Raw genomic sequence first — 25,204 nt, forward strand, 5'->3', positions numbered from 1 at the left:
TTTAATATAAGCAATTAAGTAGCCTATTAGGAAATGTTATCACCTATGGATTACAATTTTAATACCTCTGACATTCACAATGTAGGCTACTTGGAACCACAAAGCCTACCTTTTTTTAATTTAAGAGGTTTAATTCCCCCTCTTTGAGATTTCCAGCTAGTATTTTGAAATCATGCAAGTTTAAAATTTGATTTAACATGGTAAATCTTTTTGTTTTATTTTGCTCATTAAATTCAGAAAATTCAAATATCCATTATTCAAAATATAAACAGTTGTAGTTTAATAAGACAAGACAGAATGGAACTAATGACACCTTTATAATATAATTCTATACTATAAATAAAGAAACTGGAAACTGGAAAAAATATAATATAATGCAAAACAAAGAATACAGAAAAAGAAATCTAGTTGTTTAATGTTGAATAACTTCTTGAAAATTTAGAGATGGGAGTCCATGTAAATGCATGTTTTCAAAGTGTAAATGGAAATATGTTACTTTTTGTAAATTCATTGGTATTAAAATACACTCGAGTGTCCTTAATTCTAATGATACAAATGTTTAAATCTTGTTATCAATTTGTTTTAATGATGATTCATGATTTAATTACAGTTCCGAAAAGTTGTGGTAAATATTATAATCTGCTATATAAATACATTTGATTTGACTTCACAAAATATGTAGAATGTTGTTGAGGTCAATGAACTTCGATCTGTACATTGAATTTCTGCTTCAATATATTTTAAATAACAAAATTAATACGACTGGCGCTCACATTAAAAAACTCACTTGTTCAATGACTGCGTTGCCCAGCATAGTATCTGAGAATAGGCCTAGAAGATTCGAAGAGTACTGCCTATGTAATGTTGTGAGAGCAAGACTTACAACAAGTGCATGGATGAAACACTCAAGTGCAAGTCTTCTCTCCATATATGTGTTTCTTATTTTCCAACATAAATTTGCATGTCACACTACTCTTTGTCATCACATTTATTTAAAATACTTTTCAGTACAAATCCTTTACAGAAAAAAATAAACATAATTTACATTAAAACAAGTAGTTTGACTTATATTGTGTCCATATAAAATATTCTCAACAAACTCCTCTCATGTGTAAGACAACCACTCAAAGCAAGAAGCAGTTAGTAGCAGCACGGTTTGACATAATATTTAACCCAAATGCCCAACACAATACACACTGTTAATATAGTAAAAATATATTTCTATCTAAATGGCAGAATTGGATATGAGAAGTACAAAACATTTAACAAAAATGAGAAATGAATGGCTTGTTTAATTACATAAAAATGCCTCTTTGTCTTTGTCTAACTGAGCTGTATTTTTGCACCACCAGAGTGCTGTAAAATCATATTTAGATATGAACAAACAAAGTTATTCTGTTGGTACTATTCTTTCAAGCTTTTCCTCCATTTTGTAAAGTATTGCTATTCACAGTGGATTTTTTAACTTCTATCCTCATAGACTGGCTCTCAGTTCGTGACTCAAGCTTCATTCCCCCTGACATCCCCAGGGATCCCAGTACAGCCTTCCCTGTCTTCAGGCTCTTGGACATTGGGATGCGAGTCAGTCCTCCTATTCGAGGTGTCTGGGCGTCCGGCCCAGTCTGTTGACAATGGGGAGAAAGAGTACAGTTTCTCAACAGGAAAATGAAAACAGGGCAGCACTTGAGGGGAACATAAAGAGTAAATATGGAAAAGGGGCAAACCCCATTATGGAAAAAAGGAATTCTGAATTTCTAAACATCGTAACTGCTCAAATGTGCTATAAGAGCTGTGTGAAAGAAAAATGTAAATATTTAATATTTCTTTCACTTCGAACCTAGTGGGTGGGCGCTTGTCCAGGCAAGGTTTCATTGTGCTGTTACTGGTGAAAGAGTGTTTTGTGTCAGCCAGAGGGCAATGAGCCCTGCATAGCTGTTTGTGAATGTAAACACCCAGTAACAACTATAAATTACCGCATGACTGTAGCAGAGTGGCAAAATGCCCATGGGGCCATTTCTGTCACACTGTCGATTTTGAGTATATTATAAGGTCCACTGACAGACCAGCACAATTTTGCTTCATCTTTCTTGGAAGAGTGAGTTGAAGCTGTTAGTGAACATATTTCTGTCTTGCTTAACATTGCACGTGTAACATAGTGTTTGAATCTGATGCCAGACATTAAAAAAAGACTTGCGTCTCAAATAAATAGTTCAACATTGTGGGCAACACGTTTTTTTGCGTTCACAAGGTGCTCAACAAAGTAGATAGTTTGTGTTTCATTTGCCTGGGTGGAGGTGGAGGTGAAGGGAGGTTCATTGGTACTACTTTTTACCACATCTACTTAATACAGATTTATAAAGCAGCAAGTATTTCCAATGAACTGTTGGCAACAATATCTGTGGATTATCTAGAGTAAATTGCTGTTGGGCAGGATACTCAAAGAATGAACAAACTAAGCTAGCAATGAGAAAACATGTCATTTCATAATTTGGATGAAGACAACCTTTAGGTGAAACATACCATGTTTTGTGTGGGTCTGGAGTTGGTGGATGTGACAGGGGAAATTGTGATACTGCTCATCACTTTGCTCTGCGTGCTCCTGGTAGCAGTGGTAGTAATTTGGCGCGGGGAGCGTAAAACTGTCCCAGTTGATAAGGTCATTTCCTTGCTCTCTGTTACAGTAGCCACTGGTCTGACTACCATCTTTGGGGTGATGCTGTTGCCTAAATGAATATGGATCTTGTTATCGTCAGTGGTGATGATGCTATTGTTGTTGGGGCCCTTCCGTATAGGCATTGGCACCATTTGCTTCTCGGGGGTAACCTTGAACACAGCTCGGCCCATGGTCATCTCTTGTGGTTCTGGGGAGGCAGACGCTTCCGGGACTATAGCAGTGCTCACTGTCATAATAGACACAGGGGACAAGGGCCTTCCTGATGCAGAGGAGGGAACTCTGCTGCTTTCTGGAGATTTGGCTCTGGATATTGTTGTGATGGTGACTGGAGACTTGGCTCTTTCAGGGCCCTGAGGTCCAGTGGTGGACTTTCTCTTGTTGGTTGGAGCAGAGTAGGTGGGAATGATTGTGATTCTGGATTTAGGTTGAGATGGGTTGGGGCTGAGGGGAGCTGAGCTAGAGAAGAAGTCTTCAGCAGTGGGGCTGCTGATCTCAAGAGTGGCCATGTTGTTTTGGTGGTCTGGTGTTACCCTGATGCGTAAAGGCTGCCCTTGCTTTTGGGACATGGTTAGTTCAGAGGGCATATTATTTCCATTAAAATGCAGAGGCTTTTCTAAGTTGGTCTCTTGAGGGGTGTTGTCCTTTTTCCTCATCCAGGGAATCCAGGATTTCTTGCCAAGGTCGCTGCCGGATGAAGGTGAACGCTCAATAGCACTGTTCTTTTCTGTTGGCTTCCTCAGGCACTTCTGTCTGAGGTTGCTCATGATGTGATTTTCCTCTTGAACAGACTTCCTAATGAACACTGCTGGGGTGTCCTCCTCTGATGGCCCAGTGGACAATGGCTCTGTCTGCACTCCTGTGGACGTCACAGCAACGTCCACCATTCTCCTCCCATTCAAACTGGGCCTTAGCGCCCGACTATGACGCTTTGCTACCTCCAGTTCTTTAGTGAGATGGAAAACTTCAGTGCCCATGTTCTTGGCCTTCTCCTCCTCCTCCAAGAATCTCTGCTGCAAGATCGAGTAATCCACTTGGAGCTGAGAAAGTTGGTCTTCCTTGTGCATCAGTTCATGGATCTTCTCCTTGAGCGCTACAACATCTGCCTGCAGTTCTCTGGTTTTAATCTCCTCTCTCTTGCATTGCTGTCGGAGGTCTTCTTCTTGGCTTTCCTCCTCTCCTTTCTCAATTGCTTTGTTTCGTGCTATCTGACTCCTCATTTCCTCCACCTGTTGGGAAAGAATGTTGGCTTTGTCTTGTTCAGTCATGAACCTTTTCTCCAACATGCCGTACTGATCTTCTGTCTTGATCAAATCTCCCTCAACTACTTCAAGTTGCTTGAGACGATTTTTTAGGCGCTCAATTTCAAATGTCAGCTCCTTAACTTTGTTATCTTCTCTTTTAATGGGGTCGGACATTCTTCCAAGTTCACATTTTACTGAATTCTTCACTGAGAGCTTTTCTGCCTGCTCGAACCCATCCATCCTCTTTTTCATTTGACTGACCTTAGAAGTAAGATCCTTAGTTTTATCAATTTCATAGGCTAGCTTAGTGCTCAGCTCCCCCTTTTCTAGGGTTAGACTCTCTACTTTGGTTTCCATCTCTGATTTCAACTTCAATAGCTTTTTGCTTTCCTCTATCAATTTTTCAGTCACCTCCATAACTTTACCCTGCTCAAGTTTGACAGTCTCACTCAGATCCTCCTTTTTCTTCTCATCTGACTGCATTCTTTCCACCAGGGTCTTTCGTTCTTCCATCAAAGCAACAGTCAGTGACTTCAGCTTGCTCAAGTCATCTTTAAGGCTCAGCTCAGACTTTTCTAACTTGAGCTCAGAAGACTCAAGCTCTTTCATTCGGATCCTGAGGACTACGACTTCATCTGAGAGCTCTTTGGTCAGGCCTGTTTCTTTCTCTAGAGCAGTGTGTAACTGTGCACACTCAGCCTTGCTTGTGCTGAAGGCACCCTCAAGTTTCTCTAACTCCATCATTCTTTTCTGGAGCTTCTCCACTTCCAGCCTGAGGTCTTTACTTTTAGTATCCTCCTCTTGTAGCCTCTTTCGTAGCTCCTTACACTGATTTTCAGTTTTGGTAATCTCCTCATCCTTTCCCTCCATCTCCAGCACCCGTTTGCGCAAGTTCTCCAACTCAGCGATCAAGTTTGAGTTGCCACACTCCCCTTTGACGATCTTCTCCCTTAACTCCTGCAGTTCCTCCTCAGATTTCCTCAAGGTCCTATTGCTCTCCTCTAGCTCCTCCACTTTATGTGAAAGCCCTAAAAGTTTGGCATTGAGTTGACGGTTGTGGATCTCCTGACTTGCCAGTTTGGCACTCATCTCCTCGTGTTGTTGGGTGAACTTGGCAGATTTCTCTTTAAGTTCAGCCTCCAGGCTAAGCACCCTGTGGCCATCCTCCTGCGCACGCTCCCTGGCTTCACTCAGTGCCTGCTCCCGCTGCTTCAGCTGCTGGCTGAGTTCCTGGACCCGCTGGCTCTGTTGGTCCATTTGCTCTAGGTGCTGCTGGCGCTCATTGACCAACATCAAGGCAAAGGACTTTAACTTGACCAGCTCCTCTTGCACCTTGGCCAAACGTTTAGAGTGCTCCTTCTCCTTTCTTACCTGGTAAGCTTTCTCGTTCTCAAGCAACCTCTTCAATCTACAATGTGAAGTGAAAAACAAAGGCAAGGATTAGTTTGGTGTTTTCTTGATTTTAAAGTCAGTAACAATATAGCTGTGTTTGCCACTGTGTCATGAAAATATGTATAATTTTAATTCCAGGATGCAATGTTTGATCTCTGTTAATGTTTCAATGGCAGCAAGTGAAAATCCTGAATCTATTCAGACATTTTGAATTTTGAGTGTCAAAGTGTGCTCTCTTTATGGAAATTATCATTTCCAAACAGGAATCCCCAAGATACAAACCCAAGACACAAATCCAGTAACTGACCATTTAACCACACAAATATTATATTTTGGCTATGAAGTCTAGTAATTAAAACCATTTCTATCTCTCTGTGAGAAAACAGAAGTTGACAGATCACTTGATTACTTTAGACAGTTTAAGATAAATGAAAAATCATACATGGTAAAACTGTGCTATGCAGAACAAGTAAAAAGAACATAAATCTAAACTACAACACCCAACACTTATGCAATCTTCATCCGTGTTGTTGGCATAGAGACTAAGAACACAAACTGCTAGTGAAAGTTTAACCAACACCCACTCACCAAGTGGTCCTCTTTTCTCTTAGCTTCTTTCTATGCTGCTCATGCCCATTCTCATCTCCAGCTCGCACAAAATGCATGCAAAGCAGATTCAATGCAAAGTTGCATCTTCTCCTTGTACACACCCAGGGAAATGCTAATACACTATTCAGCCAGAACATTTTTGCAATGCAAAAAGAAAAAAAACAAATTAATATAGGCACCAGCACAACATGGAAGAGCCTCACTACTGTGAACACACAACATTTCAGAAACTTTACAACAAATCTCATTTAAAACTTACCAACTATGGATGCTCTTGTCACATAAACACTTTGGGGATCATATAAAATCCAGTGAAAATGCTAAAGAAGTAGCCTCCTTTCCTACAGATCCTCCGCCGTCACATTCCAAGAATGTTATCAGGACAAATGAAAGGTGAATAAATACAGTGGAGCAGGACCAGGACCTCTCTCATGAGTGATGTCACCTCATCCATATAAGGCAGTGATGTGTGTACGAGAGTGTCTGTGCTGCTCTACTGTGGACACTGTGAAAGGGGTGGGACCTTTGGCACGGGAGGAGTGTTTTGCAAAGCTCCCCCCAATTTTCATGCTATTACAAAACATTACATGTTTGATAGAAAATATATAGACTATTACAGAACTATAGATGTTTCTTTTGAGAAAATGTACAACATTGGTGCAAAGAGTGAAGAAGTATTAACATATGTCAAGGTTCAGTGCAATTGTGGTGCAAATTAAACTATATCTCCATTTTCTAAAGTGCACAGGATATTGCAGAGCAGAAGCAATAATCTCACTGGTACGGGAGACAAGAGAGAATGTCTGCTGTAGTTCCACTCGAGGGGAAACTGGACTAGAACTGGGATGCCTGCAAAGTCTACATGTGATGAGGAAACCAGATATGGTTGAATTGGATGTCTCCCTTGAGATGAAGAAGATCTGGGAGGATATGTATCCATGACAATGGGTTTATGAAGTGCTATGCTCTGACCTTTGCATTAAACTGTAGAGATAATCCGACAATCATATAAAAAACAACATTTCTCATAACCCTAATGATTCCCTGCGAGTCAAATTCAATTGCAACTCTACAAGTTAATTCTCAGTTTGTAAATGACAGTAAACATCTAGTACACTGATTTATATTACCAGCAGCCTTCATTGCCAAGTGGAATTAGTGGGTCTGGCTACTGTACAAAGGAGCCATCCAGATCTCAGAGTGCAGCTCTTAAAATTCATACTTACACAGTCAGATGTCAGTGATAGCCTAGAAATTGGCACTCTAAAATTACTTTCATGCAAAGGTCAAAGTCATGATGTCAGTCGTAATTGGCTCCAGTGGTCCAGTCATGCAGGAACCACAGTTTAGCAAGCCTGTGCTATGTTACTGAGGAGGAAATAATTATCAACAAATTGGCTGTGAACAGTTTGTTCAGTCCAAAGTGGCAAAATGAATGTTGCGATGAATCTTAACGCTCAACCACAAGGAAAAAAGCACTTCTGATAAAGCAACGCAGAAAAACAAGAGAGGGATCTTCCCCCTGCGTGGCTCTCTCCTTAGTTTTAACATTTTGAAGTGCGCATTAGGTTTAAGGAAGTTGTTTGAATGAGGGTTCCAGCTTCTCAGTGTTTGTGGAAGAAACACACTTCTTAAGCAAATACACAGGTGCGATCCTCCGTGAGAGAACATTTTTTTCACCAGATCCCATGTTTCCAAGGGAATTTTGCTCAGAGGCACTGCAGCCCCCCGTCAGGAGGCTGAGGATTGAAGCAGACACAAACTGCCAAAAAGCTGTCAAAACACTGTGTTGTACAGTAATGACCTCTCTTGACGGAGAAAAAGCATATCGTCTTAAGCAAGAGAGAGTCAGTGATAGTGTACAGTACATAAGACTGATGTGGTGTTGAAAGAGAGAAATCAGAACTATTTGAAGACAACCATAACAGGTTCACATATACTGGATGTACAAAATCTGCTGGCAGATGGTTCAAGAATGTGGAGACGTTGTGGGAAGGCTTCACAACGACAAGGAAACAACCAATTTTTGTTTCCAGTTTCAGGTCTGCATTTTCATTCCATGTGCGTGACTTCACACTCTTTGAAAACTCCAGAGGAACGGGAGCTTTTTCTTCCATGAGTCATTACCACCACGTCACTGAAATATCTTAACTTCTTGACATATAAATTGCTCCCTTCTTTGAGAAGGCTTTAATGGCTGATAGCTACCAGTCATAAACTGCTTCCCTTGTGCCCATTCTCTGCATTCCTGCAGGTGTTTGGCACAAGGCCTTTGGCTTTTCTCTCTTCGCTCTCACCCAGATGGCTGGTGGAGATCGTATTGATAAAGACAAGATGATGACACACTTCCGTCTCACATGAAAGAGTGGGTGTCAAAACAGAGCGTTATCGGACATGGCAGACATGTGCACGCTTCTGTGTAGGTGTTATTGTGTTTGTGCAAAGAAAGTAATGTTGTTGTGCATTTTTGAATCTTTTCGTAATCTCATCAGTTAATCCATGGTTTGGATACATATTTTCTCTCACCCACTTATCATGACTCTAAGCATTAGTTTTGTGTCCTTCTATGGAGACAGATCTGGGCAGTGCAGGTGCTGACAAATCAAGACCTCGCAGAGCTCATCCCCTCCATGTTTTCTTCGAGGTGACAGAGGCCGACCTGTGCACGAGCCAAGGAACCCGCTGGAAACTACTTGGCATAAGAAGGAGGTCATTGCTTTCTTGCATGCAAACCAAGGATCAAGTAAAAGTAAGTGGTAGCTCACTTGTGATTGGTGCCATATGCTTCAAAAGTGGAGGCTTCCTGTTCCAAAGTTTTGATCACAATAGCCTAGATTCCCTTTTTTTTTTTAAATTTGCCATGCTAGCAGCTTGGCTCAAGAGATGGCAAGTCAGTGGGCGAGTCGATCTGCTACTTTGGTAAACACTGAAGGTGGTTGGATTTCCCTGAAATTTTCTACAGACATTCATGGTCCCCAGAGTATGAATTTTGGTATCCTGCACAAGTTGTTTGATAATGGAAGCAAAACAATAACTATTTTAATGTCTGACGAACTGAAGTGAACTGAGGTGAACTTGCTGGAATCAAGGCCAGAAACCTTATACTTGCTTGGCACCAGCATGGTAGAAATTTCATTGAGGGCTGGTTAAAATGTTGGTGATTAAAATGCCAAAAGCAAACAACTTATTTGATTGTATAAGCATTAGATGCAAAATACTAGGTTCCTAAGTTACCTAAATTGACTATATTTGCAAAGTTTGACTCTGAATAATAAGGGATCCTTTGAATTTAGAGCATTTTTACTTAGAGAATTAACAACATAAACCAATTTATATTATAATTTTTTAAAATTGTTTTTAAAAAATTCACAAGAAACATCTGGGGGGCCCCTTTCTACACTATTCTATTCACTGCTTGCTAAAGGCCCACCTATACCGTCACAGCTACTTTTGATAACATCATAAGATGCACAAATCTGCCTGCACGTCAAAGACAAAACAACAAACTTGACTTTCATGATTTGATCTCTGTTCTGATTCTGTACTCATTCAAGTGTATATTTTGCTTCAGGCGAAATATGCTTTTAGAGTAAAGTTCAGCAGAGTGTCAGTCAAACAAAGTCCTCAGCAGTCGCACAACACTGCGCTCTATTCATGCTTACAAAACCCCAAACAGTGTGAGTTACACTCAAACACTCAACTTTACTCTAGATAAGTATCTAGGTACGAGTACATCCAAATTCTTTATTAAAATGTTCTGAATCCTGACTACACTCTTCCCCTGTCTTATGAGTTCAGCTATAATACTCAGCTGAAGTCTGCTGCTCCTTTCCCAGCCCTCTCCACAGTGTGTGATGGCAGTTCAGCTGTCATTACGGTGATTTAGCTTTCATGGTCTGTTTCCTGTGTCCCGTAGTAAAAGCCTGGGGAAGAGAGGGATCCAGTGCCTCTGCAGGGTCAGTGCTGCTCACGATGAACCGTTTGAAGTTTTGACAGTTCATGAAATGCAGCACATGCGTGGTCTAGTCTGCTCTACAGATGACTGACTATATGTATACATACACTGTATTATACAGTACCTTACAGATGCTCTTTGTCTTAGTCTCCTGCACACATGTTATAATGCCTCTTGGCTAACTGTGTATGCTAATAAGCGTAGCAAACCACATATTGGCTTAGATGCACAATTTAAAATGAATCACTACAACCCCCCCCCCCCCCTCGCTCTCAGGATTATTGTGTGAGAGTGAACAGCGATGCGTTATGGGAATTGCTACAAAACACATTCCCTAACAAGCAACAGCCAATTAAAGTCTTTCATCTAATAGTACGTTAATTAGTATGGCCCCCCTTTCTCATACACATTCACTGCACATCCACGCCTTCACACAACCAGGCTCGTTTGATCTCCGTGAGGCCCCTCTGTGCACACGTGATGTAACCACCCCCACCCCATTCGGATGCTGGACACCCGATTTCTCTCCTCACCCATCCCCTCGCCCCTAGTCTCCTCCTGACCAACAAGCCCGGGTCGCAACCCCGGCCATGACTTCATTTCACAGATGATGTCATGGGAGATTCGCTCTCCTCAAAGCCCTTTATTCCTTCGCTTGTTCCTCCCCTCCCCTCCCCTCCCCCCCCCCAAGTGCCCCCCTCACCTCCCTCTTTCCCACAGCGAGGAGCCTGACCCCTTCCTCACCTACACGCCTCCACTCCACCGCCCTCCTCTCTGTCAAACAAAGGTATCTGAGGCTATCACTTCAGTAACCAGCTCCTCCCTCTCCTCTTCTCTTCTCTCTCCGGTGGTTCACTTGGCTGATGGGGCCACCTTTCACACGTTCTCTGATGTTGATTTCTCCCCGGACTCGCTCGCTTCTCACACATCACATGTCCACACTGGTTTTTATAAACGTAACGTCCACTTTTCCCAGTATTCACGTGTTTGCTGTCTAATACATGTTTTCACTTCTCCCTCCTCTCTCTTACCACTCTTCTCCTCCGCATGTATTTCACCTGTTCACCATGACTCCACCCTCTGTTCATTTTACAATTGCAAATAAAGTTACACTGACACTGAATGTTGTCCTGTGTGCAACTCATGCAGCAGTCAAATGTAACTAAATACATTTACTCAAGTACTGTACTTAAGTACAATTTTGAGTTACCTGTGTTTCCTTTTTTGGCTACTTTATACTTCCACTCAAGTGCATTTTGGAGGCAAACGTTGTACTTTCTTACTCCACTACAGTTATGTAGAATTATTCTTTGACAGAAATGTCACTCTAATGTTTAGAATTGAACCTGATGCAAGGACTTTGCCCTCTCGTCTCAGTGCTGTGGGAATTCCATGCTCCAGCTCCTCTCCTCCTCACCTTTCTCTCTCCTGCTCCAGGAGGTTGGTGAAGTCGTCGCTCTTGTTCATGTAGTCTGCGTGTTTGCGCTTCTCCGTGTCCAGCTCGTGGACAGTGCGGCGGTGGCACTTCTCGGCGAGCAGCAGCTGACCCAGCATCCTCCTGTACGTCTCCTTGTGCTTCTCCTGCAGGCGCTCCAGCTGAGAGCGGGCAAAGACACACTGTCACATGCACACAGGGAAACGCACAAACACATGCAAGGACCGTGGACGTATGAAAACTGCTTTTTACTTTTGCTACCTTATGCAGCAATAGGCTTCTGAAAGATGTTCTGGAGTGTCGCATGGCATTTTTAAATTCACTGTAATATTTATACAGCTAATTTTCAGAATAAAAGAATAATTTATGAGAAAAATATTCCAAATATTTAAGTAATAGTTTTTAAAAATATTTTCTAAGCTCATATAGTAACAACAGCAGCATGGAGCAATTACTTAAAGGTGTAATATGTAAAAAATTGGCCACCCGTTTAATTCATACAAACAGGGGGCAGCATTTCACAAGAATAACCAAAAACTGGTGCTCGCTGTAGCTGCCTTTAGCTAAATAGCATCAATTAGCCATGCAGCTAGCAGTCCTATCAAAGATACTCTGCCCAGACTGTTGTTTATTTTACTTCATTTTTAATGTTTTAAACTACAATTCTAACATATTGCACCTTTAAAACATATAAAACATTTAAATAGGCTGAACCCGAAAAGTTGCTGTGGCGGCTGACCTCGACCATTGGCTTTTGGTAGACACTGTTTTTGTGCGGTTCAGTGCCAGCAATGAAGCCGTCCCTCTGCAGCGCCTGGAGGGCCGAACCTGGTACCGCGGAGCCATAACGTGATTCAAGGGCCTCCGGGAGAGTCGGCTTGGACTTTAGCATGCAGATGACATCTTCTCTGGCCTGAAATCACAGAGACATATACAGATATGTAAATGATACAGTGTTATGACTTGAAGAGCAGGAATGTGTTTTCACTCCATCTGGACACTTACAGGATTCTTTGTCCCAGATGTGCAAATTATCTTAAATATGTCCTGAATGCTGCATTTTCTCAGTTGTACACCACAGTTCAGAGTGCTTAAACCGTTATCGCATTTGTATCATTAACTTTCTCCAAAACTGTCATTTGGTAAACAAAAGGCACATTTGCCTGGCACGTTAAACTGCCATTTTCAGCCACAAGATAGAGCTATTGTGCAGAAAATTGCAGTCCAGTTCAATCCAATGACAGCAGAAGCGCTTCCCATTCAAACTGACTTTGTGTTGGATGTTTTCTTTCCCTCATTGTTGTTTCCCTGCTTATTACCACACTTCAAAGGTCAAAAAGATGCCAAACGCAATGGGACACAACACCCAACCCACCTGAACCTCTCCCTCCATGATCCCCAGCAGTTTCAACAGATCCTTCTTGGACAGATCCATGATGTCCTCGCTTTTCCCACCAACCTCAGGGGATTCGATCAGCAGCTTCTCTTTGTCAGAGATCACCTTCACCTCCACCTTATCCTCACCCTCCATCTGCTGAACTTTGGCCATCAGGCTCTTCACGGGCAGACCCACTTCCTGCTCGTGGCTGACATCATGGTCAGCCTGTGGAACCCCAAGCACCCCGTTGGCCGGGCTCTCCACCCTGCCGCTTTTGGACCTCATGCTCTACCTGCACCAAGAACAGAAGAAACACATTTGTTTTTGTCGAATCCTCTGCATATACTGTCTAGTGTTATATCTCAACTACCATTTCCTTATTTTGCTACTTCCCATACGCTGCCTTCCTGACCCACTTTCATACAATGGCATGTACACCCACACAAACACAAACACAAGCATGCAGTACAAATACACAGGATGACATTGTCCCATGTAGTAATCCAGCTCTGGAATAAAGCTCCATACTAACCTGGCAGCGGGCGTGTGTGTGTGTGTGTGTGTGTGTGTGTGTGTGTGTGTGTGTGTGTTTGGTACGCTGTATGGCGGTGTGTGCATTCCCAACACGTCCCAGTCTCCACAATGGTTGTGTATCTCACGCTGAGTGTTGATGGTCTGGAAGCACATTTGTGGCACTCCTGGCTGCTCTAACCTTCTCTGCTGACATTAAACGTCTGAGTCACACATTTTATCCAGATCCCGAAAATAAATCCGTTGATGACAGACTCTAAATTTAATTTTACTGCATTAATCATTCGTAACGGCACAAGTCATGCTGAGGTGACCTGTAGCATGCTTGTTTTGTAGCCTTGATTACTTAAACATACAGCGAGCCGGGGGACTTGCATTGAGTTAGTATAGATGTATTGTTAACTCGTGCAGTACACTATTTCAGAGGTCACCAACCAATACTCGATTATTCATTCATTTTGTTAATCCATTGCTTTTAGCAAACTGTATACAATTCCTTTTAGATAGGCTTACATATTTATTTAACCATTAGCCTACTTAATCAAATTTTTTAACTTCTCCGCTTGCTTGTTTTAATGCATTCTCAACAGCAAAACCTGGAGTTCTGGTGTTAGCCAACAAGACCCTCAGGGTGGTTGCAGCCTACTGGTATCGTAACTTAGTGAAGATCAATATCATAAGCTAGTAATCCCATTTGTTTGTTTCAGTTTCTTTTACATTTACATTTACGGCATTTAGAAGGTGCTTTTGTCCAAAGCGACTTACAGTAATTCATACATACATTCACACCCTGATGGCGATGGCTGCCATGCAAGGTGCCGACCAGCACATCAGGAGCAGTTTGGGGTTCAGTATCTTTTTTTTTTTTTTTTTTTTTTGATTTTTTGTGGCATAGACACCTTTATTAGCAGTAGACAGAGAGGAAACATGGGAGAGAGAGGGGGAGGTGACATGCAGCAAAGGACCTCCGGCCGGAATCGAACCGGGGTTGGCTGCGTTTTATGGCATGCGCTCTAACCACTCGACCACCTGCGCGGCGGGGTTCAGTATCTTGCCCAAGGACACTCCATCATGCAGACCAGGGGAATTGAACCAGCGACCTTCCGTTAACACTGACGCCGCTCTACCCACCACAGTTAGCAATTAGCTAAACAAGTAGGCCCACACACTGTTAGGAATCACTGCAGTAAACGGTGAACACCTCGCTGTTGGTCATTACGATGAGGTGGGCCTGTGTCAGTTTTTGTCTTTGTGAATGTGCTTAAGTCTATAGGCCGTATGTTTGCGTGTGTTCAGGCATCTGTTTGTTTAAGCTCTCAGACAACAGCCTTGAGTCCCTCAGCGAGTTCACTCTTTGTGATCGATTTCAGATATGACATCAACAGCGTTTTTTAATTGCAAACAGAAAACGCCCCTGGCCCCTCAAAATCCCCACCGTAGCACCCTTGTGATGTCATAGCACCCTGACCTCTGAATCATGCATTGAGACATCCTGAGCAAGCTCGCCAAAATGTCATGAATTTTCTCTCAAGCACAGGACTGGAACGCATACACTTGTACATGCACATTGTACACAGGATGTATGGTGCAGTATATGCTACTGTATGTACACACACAACCACTAATCTCTCTGAAACAATCTGGAATCTGGCAAGCTCAAATCAGAACATTAATTACCATTTGAATCAGTCCACCTAGATTAAAACAAGATGATGAAAGTGAGCAGGCTGTTACAGAAGATTATGCAGTGTTGAACGGTTTGAAAGTGAGTATATCAAAGGTTTGGTTCAAGAAAAATGTCTTTCTTCTCGGGTAATAGTCGTCAGCAAAGTAAAGACTGCAGTGAATTCTAATGATGCTTGAAACCAGCCTCTTTGAATCCCACCTGTTTGCAGGAAAAAGACCGAAGCACATGAGAGGGGAAGAGTGCAAGATAACAGTGAATGCATCTCTCAGTTCAAACAGGAAAGAAAAAAAGAATTGACGAAGCAACACATTAAGTGCATTCCTTATCTTAGTCCTGGGAGTTCAGTGAGTGCACACTGGCTCCAGCGAGAGCAGGTTCTTAACTGGAGATTAATTGCAGTGCCTTCTTTCCTATCCATAACTATTAGTTTCAGCTGTGGGCTCACTATCATTGAGTCAAATGTCATAGCACAGCCGCATACACAAGTGCCTACAGTGTTTATTCCACCATTCAGACGGTGCCAGAGTTGCCCAGTGGTGGGGGGCATTAAAACAGGCACTAATGGGGGCATGAGTGATTAAACATAGAATCATGTGCAGTACTGTAAATGACTCTGGGCCGAGTTCCTAAATGAGACAAAATGGTTGACGCTGATTTAGGCACTCAGTGGTTTATTTTTAATTTCTGGGCTGATGCCATGAAAATCCAGAGGAGCTACTGTAACGGCCTGCTTCGTTTCACGGTGTCACTCCCGGTCAATAGAGTGAGCAGCAGAGTGAGTGTCAGAGTGTGTGAAGTCATAACTGATAGCAAAAAGTTATTATAAAAATAACAAAGTAACACTTGATAGCTATAATTAAAAAATGGTGAATTTATAGTTAATTCAACTTAAGTTGATTGATATTTCACTGTTAACAAACAATAAAATGCTTTATAAACCAGTTATTATGCAATTGTTTTTGTAAAGTTGCAGCTAATGTCGAGAATACTTCGTAAACGGTTAATAAATACTGTGTAGTTCATCTATAAACATTATTTGGAATTGCCAAGTTGTAAGTGTTGTTCAAGAAACCTTTACAACTGCTTGATTAATGGTTTAAAAAGCATTTAATTGTCTGGTAACACAGGAATAAACTATTAACTTAAGTTTAATTAACTATATCTATCAACAATTTATTAATTATGGTTATTATAAAGCTTTGCCAACACCAATTCTATAGGCTTAAAGAAACGCACCATCTAAATGTATTAAACTGACCAAGACTAACGTATAAAAGGTCAGTGAAAAGGGTTCCTGTACAAATGTTGGCTGATATTGTCAAACTACCCTGTTTCTGACGAACTTGAAGCATATGCTGGACCCCCCAAAAAGGAAGGAGTTTCGCAAACACATTTGGGATCACACAGGTCACATAGGAATGCATGGATCGCTGTTTGACTCCTACAGTATACGTAATCAGATCTATGTAATAATGAGGAGTATATGAAAATAGACATGTAGGTAGGGAATATCAGCCCCTTGAGCAAACGTTCCACTAAAATGCATCAAAAGCTATCTTTGTCAAACATTGTTGGTACTATGTAGGTTTCTTAACTTGCAGATGTTTTTGAAGGCTTTTTCTAAAACCAAAACAATAAGCTGAAAGACCTTAAAATGCACTGCAGGACTGAGTTAGCCACGTAGCAGGTGGTACAGTAGTTGACTCAAGTATGTCTGGACTGTGAGCTTAGACCAATGGGGGAGTGTTGGTGTTAATGCTGCCAGCACAGGAGCCTAGGACCACCGGGGCTAGCTTGTCAGCATGTTAACTAAAGTCTTTGTCACTATGATTTACCCTTTTCATTGATCCATTTTTAATATGAACTACTGATCATTAAAAAAAGTTTGATATTAGCAGCTTTAAGTTTTCTCAAGTAACACAGTTAGATTCATATAAAACACCTCCTTGACAGCTGAAGCTGTTTGTAACAGCCACTATAACTTCACAGACTCTTGTTGATGACAAGACTTTGTTTGACAAGAATTTGTCATTAAAGTCTGCTTGTCATTACAGCCTATTGATGACAAGTCTTTGATCCACCTTGACTGGTCACTACAGTCTCATTGTGGTGAATTCTCAGGAGCAACATATGAGAATTCCAAAGACCACGTGACCTGCATTCCAGTCTGACATGCAACATTGCCCAGTTGTCCTTATGGAAAATAAAGTAGAGATGGCTGTCAGACAATAAGGCTTTACTCTGAGGTCCGTGCCAACCCGCCACAATGCCTACTCAAGCATTTGTGGCATCTTAACGATCAGCACAATGTTACTGATTGCACGGCATCCAACGCCACAGTGCCTTCAAATAGAAAAGGGTGGCCTAATACCAAGCGAGGCCCCAGTCAAGGCCTGCGCCTAAATTTAAAGCGGCACCCCAAATCTATCACAAGGTTTGGGCAAGTCCAGCTGTCACATATATGAGTATATATAGGCCCCGACGAAACACGTGCCGCCATTCCAAAGTGAAAAAAGGGGCTGTAAAATTTTGTGAGCAGTCATCATGTTAGTGAATACCACTGATGTTCACTGCATGTCTTATCAGACTGATACAACATTTAGTCCAAGAATTTCAGATGCAAGAGTAGCGTTCATCAATAGGGAAGAAGACTGTGACACCGGTTAGATTAACTCCATATTATCAGCCAAAACACTTAGTTAATTAGTTAATCAATCAATTAATTAATTAATCAGCGAACGTCAAAAACAGTAACTTTAACTATCTTAATCCCCTGTAAATTTCCATCTTATTGTATTACATAAATTCAATGTATAGAGTCACATTTAAGTCATTTTCTGTCTGGTTGAGTCGACGTGAATAAATCAAATAAACAGACGTGTGATTTATCACAGGAGAAGGAAATAACTCATTTGAAATGCATTCATTTTATGTATCATACTTGATTAATAAATACTTATTATACATATATTTAGTTTTAGTTTTTAGTTCCCTTAACTTTATATGTCATAGTTTAAGTCTGCATTCAATTAAGGTTGGGGTTTTTTTGCCTTTATTGACAGGACAGCTCAGAGACGTGACAGGAAACAGGGTCAGAGAGGGGGGTGACATGCAGCAAAGGGCAGCAGGTCAGACAAAGCCCCTGTACATCGGACCCTTTCTCCACCAACTGAGCTACTACATTTAATTAGAATTAAGTTACTGAATTTATTCACATTAACTCAACATCATCAAAAAACTAACGCGATGTGAACTTGTGTAATTAAACTTAAATATTTTAAGTAATTTCTTAATGTTTTAAGCTTAGCATCTTTGAGCTCTGGACTGTGGGTGGGACAGAACTAGACATTTGAAGATGTCACCTTTAGGTTTTTTAATTGATTGATAAATGTTTTTTTTGTTTGTTCATGTACAGATATTACAGTTAGAGAGCTATACAATTCTAGCAATAACATTAGCATGATGGGCTCTGATACCCTTAGCCCAAGCCCTACAATAGCAACACGCATGTTTTTTCTCTCCTTAGAGACTTTAATCTCCTAATATATCAGCCTATAATACTGCTGAACATTGCACAGAGAGAAAAAGTCTGACTTGTGGCCAAATTCATTTACCAGAGATGAGGAATGAGGACAGCAGCTGCAAATAATGTTATAATCCTATAGGAAAATGACTTGTTTGATTCAGCAAGTTTGATATATTCACACCACAAACCCAATGTGACTAAATAAGGAGAGGGAAATGTTCTTTGCATGCGAGCGTTTGGCAGTTTGTTCTGCCAGAGGACACTGATAAAATGCAGCACGCTTGAGGAGCTCTCCCGTCCTGACAAGAAAAACACACCAGTGGGCCAAGATATGGGAATTTCAATCAAAACTGGATGAGATCCGAAGCTACAAGTCATCCATCTGATATTGAATGTTTTGTAAGCACCTATTATTCCCTTTGCAAGGGTACAAAGCTGCGGTCTGTTCCAGGAGTTTGATGGACAGCGTGTTCCAGCCTAGACGGCCAGTGACCCTTGGGGTCAGATTTTGCATAACAGCCGTGTTCAAGAGGCTTTAGGCAGAGATGGATGTCATCAGATAGCAACACTGACTCAGACTTGCACGCATTCCCTGAAGATTCCTCTTTTCAAGAGCGTTTTTTTCCATTAAATTGAACAGTCTTCCACAGTCTTCATGGACAAAACTAAAGCATTCACAGCTTGTCTTCCTGTAATCGTGGCGTCTATTAATACCTAATAGCGACAATAACTCTAACGTTGGCATGCAGTACTGGAGCAAAATGTCAGTGGAGGGTTTCATCTTGTAGTATTCTCCTGATGTCACATTAACCTGATCCTCTCACTGCAGCCTACGGTAGCTCCAACAGTTAAGGTTTCAATAATGAGCAAACTGAGAATGAAGGTACATCTCTACACATGATTCTTCACATTAATGACTTACTTGCATGCTTTGCTTCATAAAAGACTCAGTTCCTGAATCAGTCACTTATAAAACACGACATGTATATGATGGGTTGTGCCTGTGCTTCGTTAAATATTCACTTTTATGAACTTACACGATCCCTGTGCTACTCACTGGGGCATTGGCAAATCTTTACATGCTGAGACATGCATGATGAATATTGATGTGTGTGGGAGCCTCTGATGCATATTGTAGTCGTTCACACAACATGTCACCCTCAGTGGTATAAAGCGACATACTGTCTCCAAACATATGGATGGGCGCAGCTGCTGGAATACATGATTAATCTGCATCTGTAATTGGTTTGATAAGCATACATGATGGGAAAAATTAACACATCTGTTATTTCTTAAGGGTTTAACAAGTTGAAGCGTCGAACGGCGGAGCAATTCCCCCAGTGACATCAACCGAGTGTCTGTAAACCAAGATCAACTTATAAAGCACCAGAGTCTTGAGTGGAGACCATCTTTATGGCATTGACATCAAGAAGGACATTGAGTTCTGGCTGTTCTATGAATAGGAACCTATGGATGAAGCCGTCTTAGATATGGCACATCGTAATAGAGTCAGCCATTTGTCTGAATTCTTGTCCAAATGCCTACAAGATCAGAATTCCACTGATTTGATTTTCTCTGTTGGCTAGTGGTCCCATATTGTCTTTCAGAGGAGGACTAATCCATGTTTGGGCTTCTTGCGTAGTGCAGCATAGAAATGTTGGGCCTTTGGCATGCCACTGATCAGTTAAATGTACTGTTTTTGTTGGACAGATTTGTTGTTTTAATGGCACTCTGTTTTTGTAGTTCATATATTACAAGAACTGTGTGACTGTATCCACACTGGCACCTTCGCACTGTTACCACCTCAAGAGTTAAGTGATGTTTTGGAGGTATAATTGCCATATACTCATATAATGTAATGTTACGTGAGTAATCACGTTTTCACCAAATGCATTCTTCTACCTTTTTAAGACCTGGCACCTACATTACCCACAGTGCACTTTAGTCAATGAGTTACATCACTGGAGACAATTTATCACGTTACATGCATCTTCCTCTGGAGACACAAAAGGCTTTACTTAATATTACTTTTTCACATCGGCAGTAGTACGCCCCAAGACCTAAACATATTTTAAAGTCTAAAATTGTTGGAGTTACCCTTTAATGATAAGCTGTATTTGGGTAATACACCTCTGCTTTTCTTGCTTTGCCCAAAAGTACAAGTGTCTTTCCACCTTACACTTGAGGCCTCAATACTTTACTGCATGGTTAAGTCTTTCTGCTCTTACTAACCCATTGCTAGCAGCCGTGTTTAAGAATTACTCCATTGTTGGCAATCAGTCAGTGGGTCTAAATATTTCAACAATTATTGGATGGACTGCCATGAAACACACATCAATGGTCTCAATGGTGAAGTCCTCAATTTAGTCATTGGGAGCATGTTGTCATGCTTGCATTAGCATTTAGGTAATACAGACAAATAACTCTCGATTCACAGTCTTGTTATCAGACCATTTCTGATGAGCCAACTGCTAACCAGAACAGCATCAAATGACAGACAAATTTAGCAACTTTTCTTCCCAGGAGGTGGTGGAGACCAAAACAAAGGTAAAAGGATAACCAAGTTTGGACGTTAACTTGTCAAGTGGTGACCAAGCAAAAGAGGTCTATGTTTTGTTTTGCAGAGACATCTATTTAAGTTAACACGCTAACAAGCTAGCCCCGGTGGTCCAAGGCTCCTTTGCTAGCAGCGCTAACACCAACACCCCCCCACTGCTCCACGCTCATAGTCCAGACATACTTGAGTCAGCTTCTGTACCACCTACTACACGGCTAACTGAGCATACTAGCTAAAAGCAGCCGCAGTTAGCTGTTACTTTGGTGATATGGTGACCCCTAGCCATTCGTTTTGATTGTGGATTAAACAGGTGGCTGATTCTTACATTATGCACCTTGAACATCTTTATAAGGTGGAAGCTGTTTTGAAGACTTTACACTATCGTATGCTTGGAATGATAATTAAATATGAGGCTATCCAAATTTGGTTATCCAATTCCAAATCTCCACCACCACTAACTGTTTCAGTTTTTTAGGTGAGCATTTGTATTGTTTTCTGTTGCTACAGTGACTGTGCTCTTTTGTCTGTCGTTTACCTTTTTCCTAAAAGAAAAATAGCAGCTGGTTATCGTAGGAACAATGAATGCATTGTTTCAGGTGGGACAAAAGACTAAGACGGCAGCGGAATGAAGAACTCTGTCTCGTTGACAGTTCATGTGAGATTACAGTGTGATATCTGGTCTTCAGCGCCAGCGGACAATCATCCACAGAGGCCAGCCATACTTATCTTGGTGCGTTCAGTAAACATAGGCTGTTTTTCTCCCTTCACGACAGTGACATCACTGGACAGATTAGATCTTTTGGTTGCTGTCATCATCAGACACCAGTTTACTGAAGATTCATGATTAAGTCACTTCCCCTCAAAAAGCATGGATGAGAGAAGAAAAGCATGGGATGTGGAGGGAGGGTGGGAATATGGTTGAGATCAACTAATCAATCCCTTCTGTGGAATTTAGAAGTCTCTTACATCAACCTAAAGTAAGATTATCCTGCTCAGAAAGATGAGGGTGGGGGGCAGTGGCCCCATGTTTCTATGCCCAAAAAGATGCCCTTAGATGCCCCTATGGTAGATAAAAACATAATGAAGTGCCCTCCAGGGTGCCCTTCCTCTAGGGTGAGCTTCCAGTGGTGGACAGGTGATAAAGGACCTTCTATGGTGCCCTTCCAGTGGAGAAAATCTAATAAATAGCCATTTAGGTTGTGGACAACACATAGTGAAATGCCCTCTCTTTGTCACAACTTGCTGCATAATGGTGTCCTACCTCATACAGCTGGTGCCGGTGCCAGCTGGTTTTTTTCGCTTCTGCCCCTGAAACATCTTGAGTCTGCCACTGAGTGGTGCAATGCATGATTCATGTGCTAATTAACAGTTAGAGCCCAAGAAACTCTGATGAGCCTGAACCATTTGCAACAGGACGTATTTCCGCTGCAAGAGAACTTCAAGAATGACCTCATCTGTTCTAAGTGCACGTCAAGAACCAGTCAATCCACTGTGACATCTTGCCCACCACGTATCAAATGATCTTGAGAAGATCTTGGGTTGCCATGGCGTTTGAGGACTTATTTTTAAACCGAGGGAACATGAGTTGTAGTACCACTGACTGTTCTGCGAAATATCCAAATGTGTCCAAACTGCATTTTTGGAATTCATGTACTAGAGGCCCTTATACGACTGGAGCTGTGCATGTGTCAGTGACAGCTGTTGTTGAGGCCCAGCAGACGTATGGGGAGGAAGACACCCGCTAACTGGCCACAGTGAGCTCCACCTTCTTACTATAATGTGTTTGTGTTCATGCACACAGACATGTCTTCAAACGAATTAGCCACGGACACGCATGTCCAACACACAGGCGCAAGCACACATTCATAACGAGAAAGGAATGGGGTCAGTGAGTTTATAATGTGCAGGAGACCGTAAAGGTGTCAAAGAATAATGGAATCGTTGCTTTTGAAACAGCTCCGCTCCAACGCATGCTGTCTCGTTCTTACATTCAATAGTTTACATTTTTCTCGGTCAAATTATTTTTATTTGTTTTTTATCCTCTTCTCTCATTGTGTTAACCAATTCTTTGCAAACATGCTGCACATGCTGCAAGCACTAGATACAGAAACAAAGTTTCCTGCTCCTCAGAATCTCGTGTTCAGGCTAACGCCACAACTCTCAGCTTAATTACAGTATGTCACCCTGCTGCATGAGCAACTCAAGTGACATAGAGTCATAGTAATGTCATGAGGTAAGCCAGTGACACATTTAGTGCATCTCGAATCAATGCGGCTTTGGCAAACACCCAAGCTTCGCCAGCTTGCTTCAGTTTAAACGGGGAGCACATCATTGATTTACAGTAGGACTGATTCATTTACAAGCGGCGACTGATAACTGCCCGGTTCACAAATCTGTCTTTTTCTCCGGTGGACATTTGGCTGATTGAGCACCGCAGACTTGTGCAGAGCCGGCGCGGATGAGCTTAGATAAAACTGGACCGAGCACAAAAATGTTAATGAGTAATATCGGCCCCACTCGCTCTCTTTGTCTTGTGTCGGCGGTGATATCAGTGAGTGCACAGGGGCCACATCAGCTGGAGAGGGTGGGAGGAGGAAGGGTGAGGTTGCGCAGAGCCCCTGGACACTGACAGACAAGATCTTTGAGGAGCAACGCAAGCGAGCCACACCTGCGTTGCATTCCCTTGCTGAGGGTGAGATACATTTCATATTTTCTTTTGGGCTTACTGAGGCAAAGTGATGCAGCCTTTGACAAATGGACAGCAGCTAGCCGGAGCCATGTGTCTGATGACTTCATGCGGATGAAATGGAATTCACTTTGGCGTCATTACATACACATCCATAAATATTCCGGATGAAAGATGACATCCTGCTGCAGCTCCTGAAGGCCTCAGATGCTTCTTAGTGCTGAGCAACAGTGTGATGCATGTGTACACTAAGTGCAGTGGTGTGGGTTAAGAAGTTGATGGCAAAAGTTGCGTGAGTGCGTGCCTTAACTAACTAATAAACTGAGCTACTTCCCTCTCATCTCAGCGCACCATCATCCCCTGTCATCTGGCGAAGTCGTGGGCTTCTCCTCCCACACGCCAAAGCACAAAAGCCCTCACACTAAATGGTCTTATTCATAAAGCAACATAAGATGTAATTCATGGAGTCATGTTTAATTCATGACTCTCTGTCACAATGCCAAATCTGTATCGCCGCGAACAGCACCAAGAGCGGTCCCTTGTCTTCTAATGGACGAGCAATTGCAAATCCACGTCAGTTGAATGTATAAAAAGTATAAGCACTTTGGGGAAGAGTTGTTTCATTCATGTAGTGGAGAAAAAGCTCTTACCGCAGCTCAAATGAAGCCAAGCCAGTGGAATTCTATCAATCAATGCCCTTTATTGGCTTCATAGAGAGGTGACAAGTGAAGCAGAAGCACCTGTGCTCTACCTGAGCTGTTTCCTGTATTCAGGTCTGAAAGCAGAACAGCTGAGAAGCTCTGCTTTGCCAGATGCGTGTGGCTGCCTCTGGTTGGGGAACAAGAATTCTTTCATTAGCAGAAACTGACTTACCTGCTATTGCGTCGTCCCCAGGTTTGAGCGAATCAATGGTCACACCGAGTGTAATCCTCGAGAAAAAGGGCGGTCAAGTATCCACTGATATCCTCTGGCTTGTGTGGTCCACTTGTGGTGTCTGCTGGCTACTCAGTTGTGCCAAGAGCCATCTCAAGCTCTCCCCTCTCACTCTCTCTCTCTCTCTCTCACTCTCACTCACTCTCTCTCCTTCCAGTTCCTCAGGTCAGAGAGGGAATGATAGAGAGCACTGTAACTTCCCCCTCTCTCTCACCCTCCCTCCCTCTTTCACTCCCACAGCCTATCCAGTTCTGCTCTGCATAGCAGTCTCAAACACACCTCTCATTTTCCTTCCCTCCTATCCTATCCTATCCTATCCTATCGAGAAGTCAGTTGAAGAGTGTGTGAGAATGAAAATGAAAGGGAGCAGGAGGAGGAGGAGGAGGAGGGGGGAGGTGGAGGTGGGCAGGCATTATTCTACTCCCTCTCAGCGGTTGAAAGAGGCCGTTGCCCAGCGAGGAGAAAGGCAGAGGTGCGGCGTGATGTGCTTTGTCACAGAGCCAGATCTTTTCACTCATCCTCCATTGTCCCCCTCTCTCTGCTCTTTTTGACTCGAACCACTGAGCTAAAAGTATAGTTCTATATTTAACTCGCCCACTG

General features: G+C 42.2%; 1 protein-coding gene across 1 annotated transcript; it reads right to left on the reverse strand.

Annotated features, from left to right (window-relative positions):
• Window positions 1-970: 970 nt before the first annotated feature.
• On the reverse strand, window positions 971-24,902 carry LOC115597462 (filamin-A-interacting protein 1-like). Its single transcript, XM_030443384.1, has 6 exons — window positions 24,545-24,902; window positions 12,682-12,976; window positions 12,046-12,219; window positions 11,289-11,467; window positions 2,521-5,323; window positions 971-1,622 (listed from the first exon to the last, which is right to left on the reverse strand). The coding sequence occupies exons 2-6, from the start codon at window positions 12,967-12,969 to the stop codon at window positions 1,413-1,415; spliced, it is 3,654 nt and encodes a 1,217-aa protein (XP_030299244.1). The 5' UTR covers window positions 12,970-12,976; window positions 24,545-24,902; the 3' UTR covers window positions 971-1,412.
• Between the last annotated feature and the right edge of the window lie 302 nt (window positions 24,903-25,204).

The sequence above is a fragment of the Sparus aurata genome, chromosome 16, assembly GCF_900880675.1.
Source record: "Sparus aurata chromosome 16, fSpaAur1.1, whole genome shotgun sequence".
NCBI lineage: Eukaryota > Metazoa > Chordata > Actinopteri > Spariformes > Sparidae > Sparus > Sparus aurata.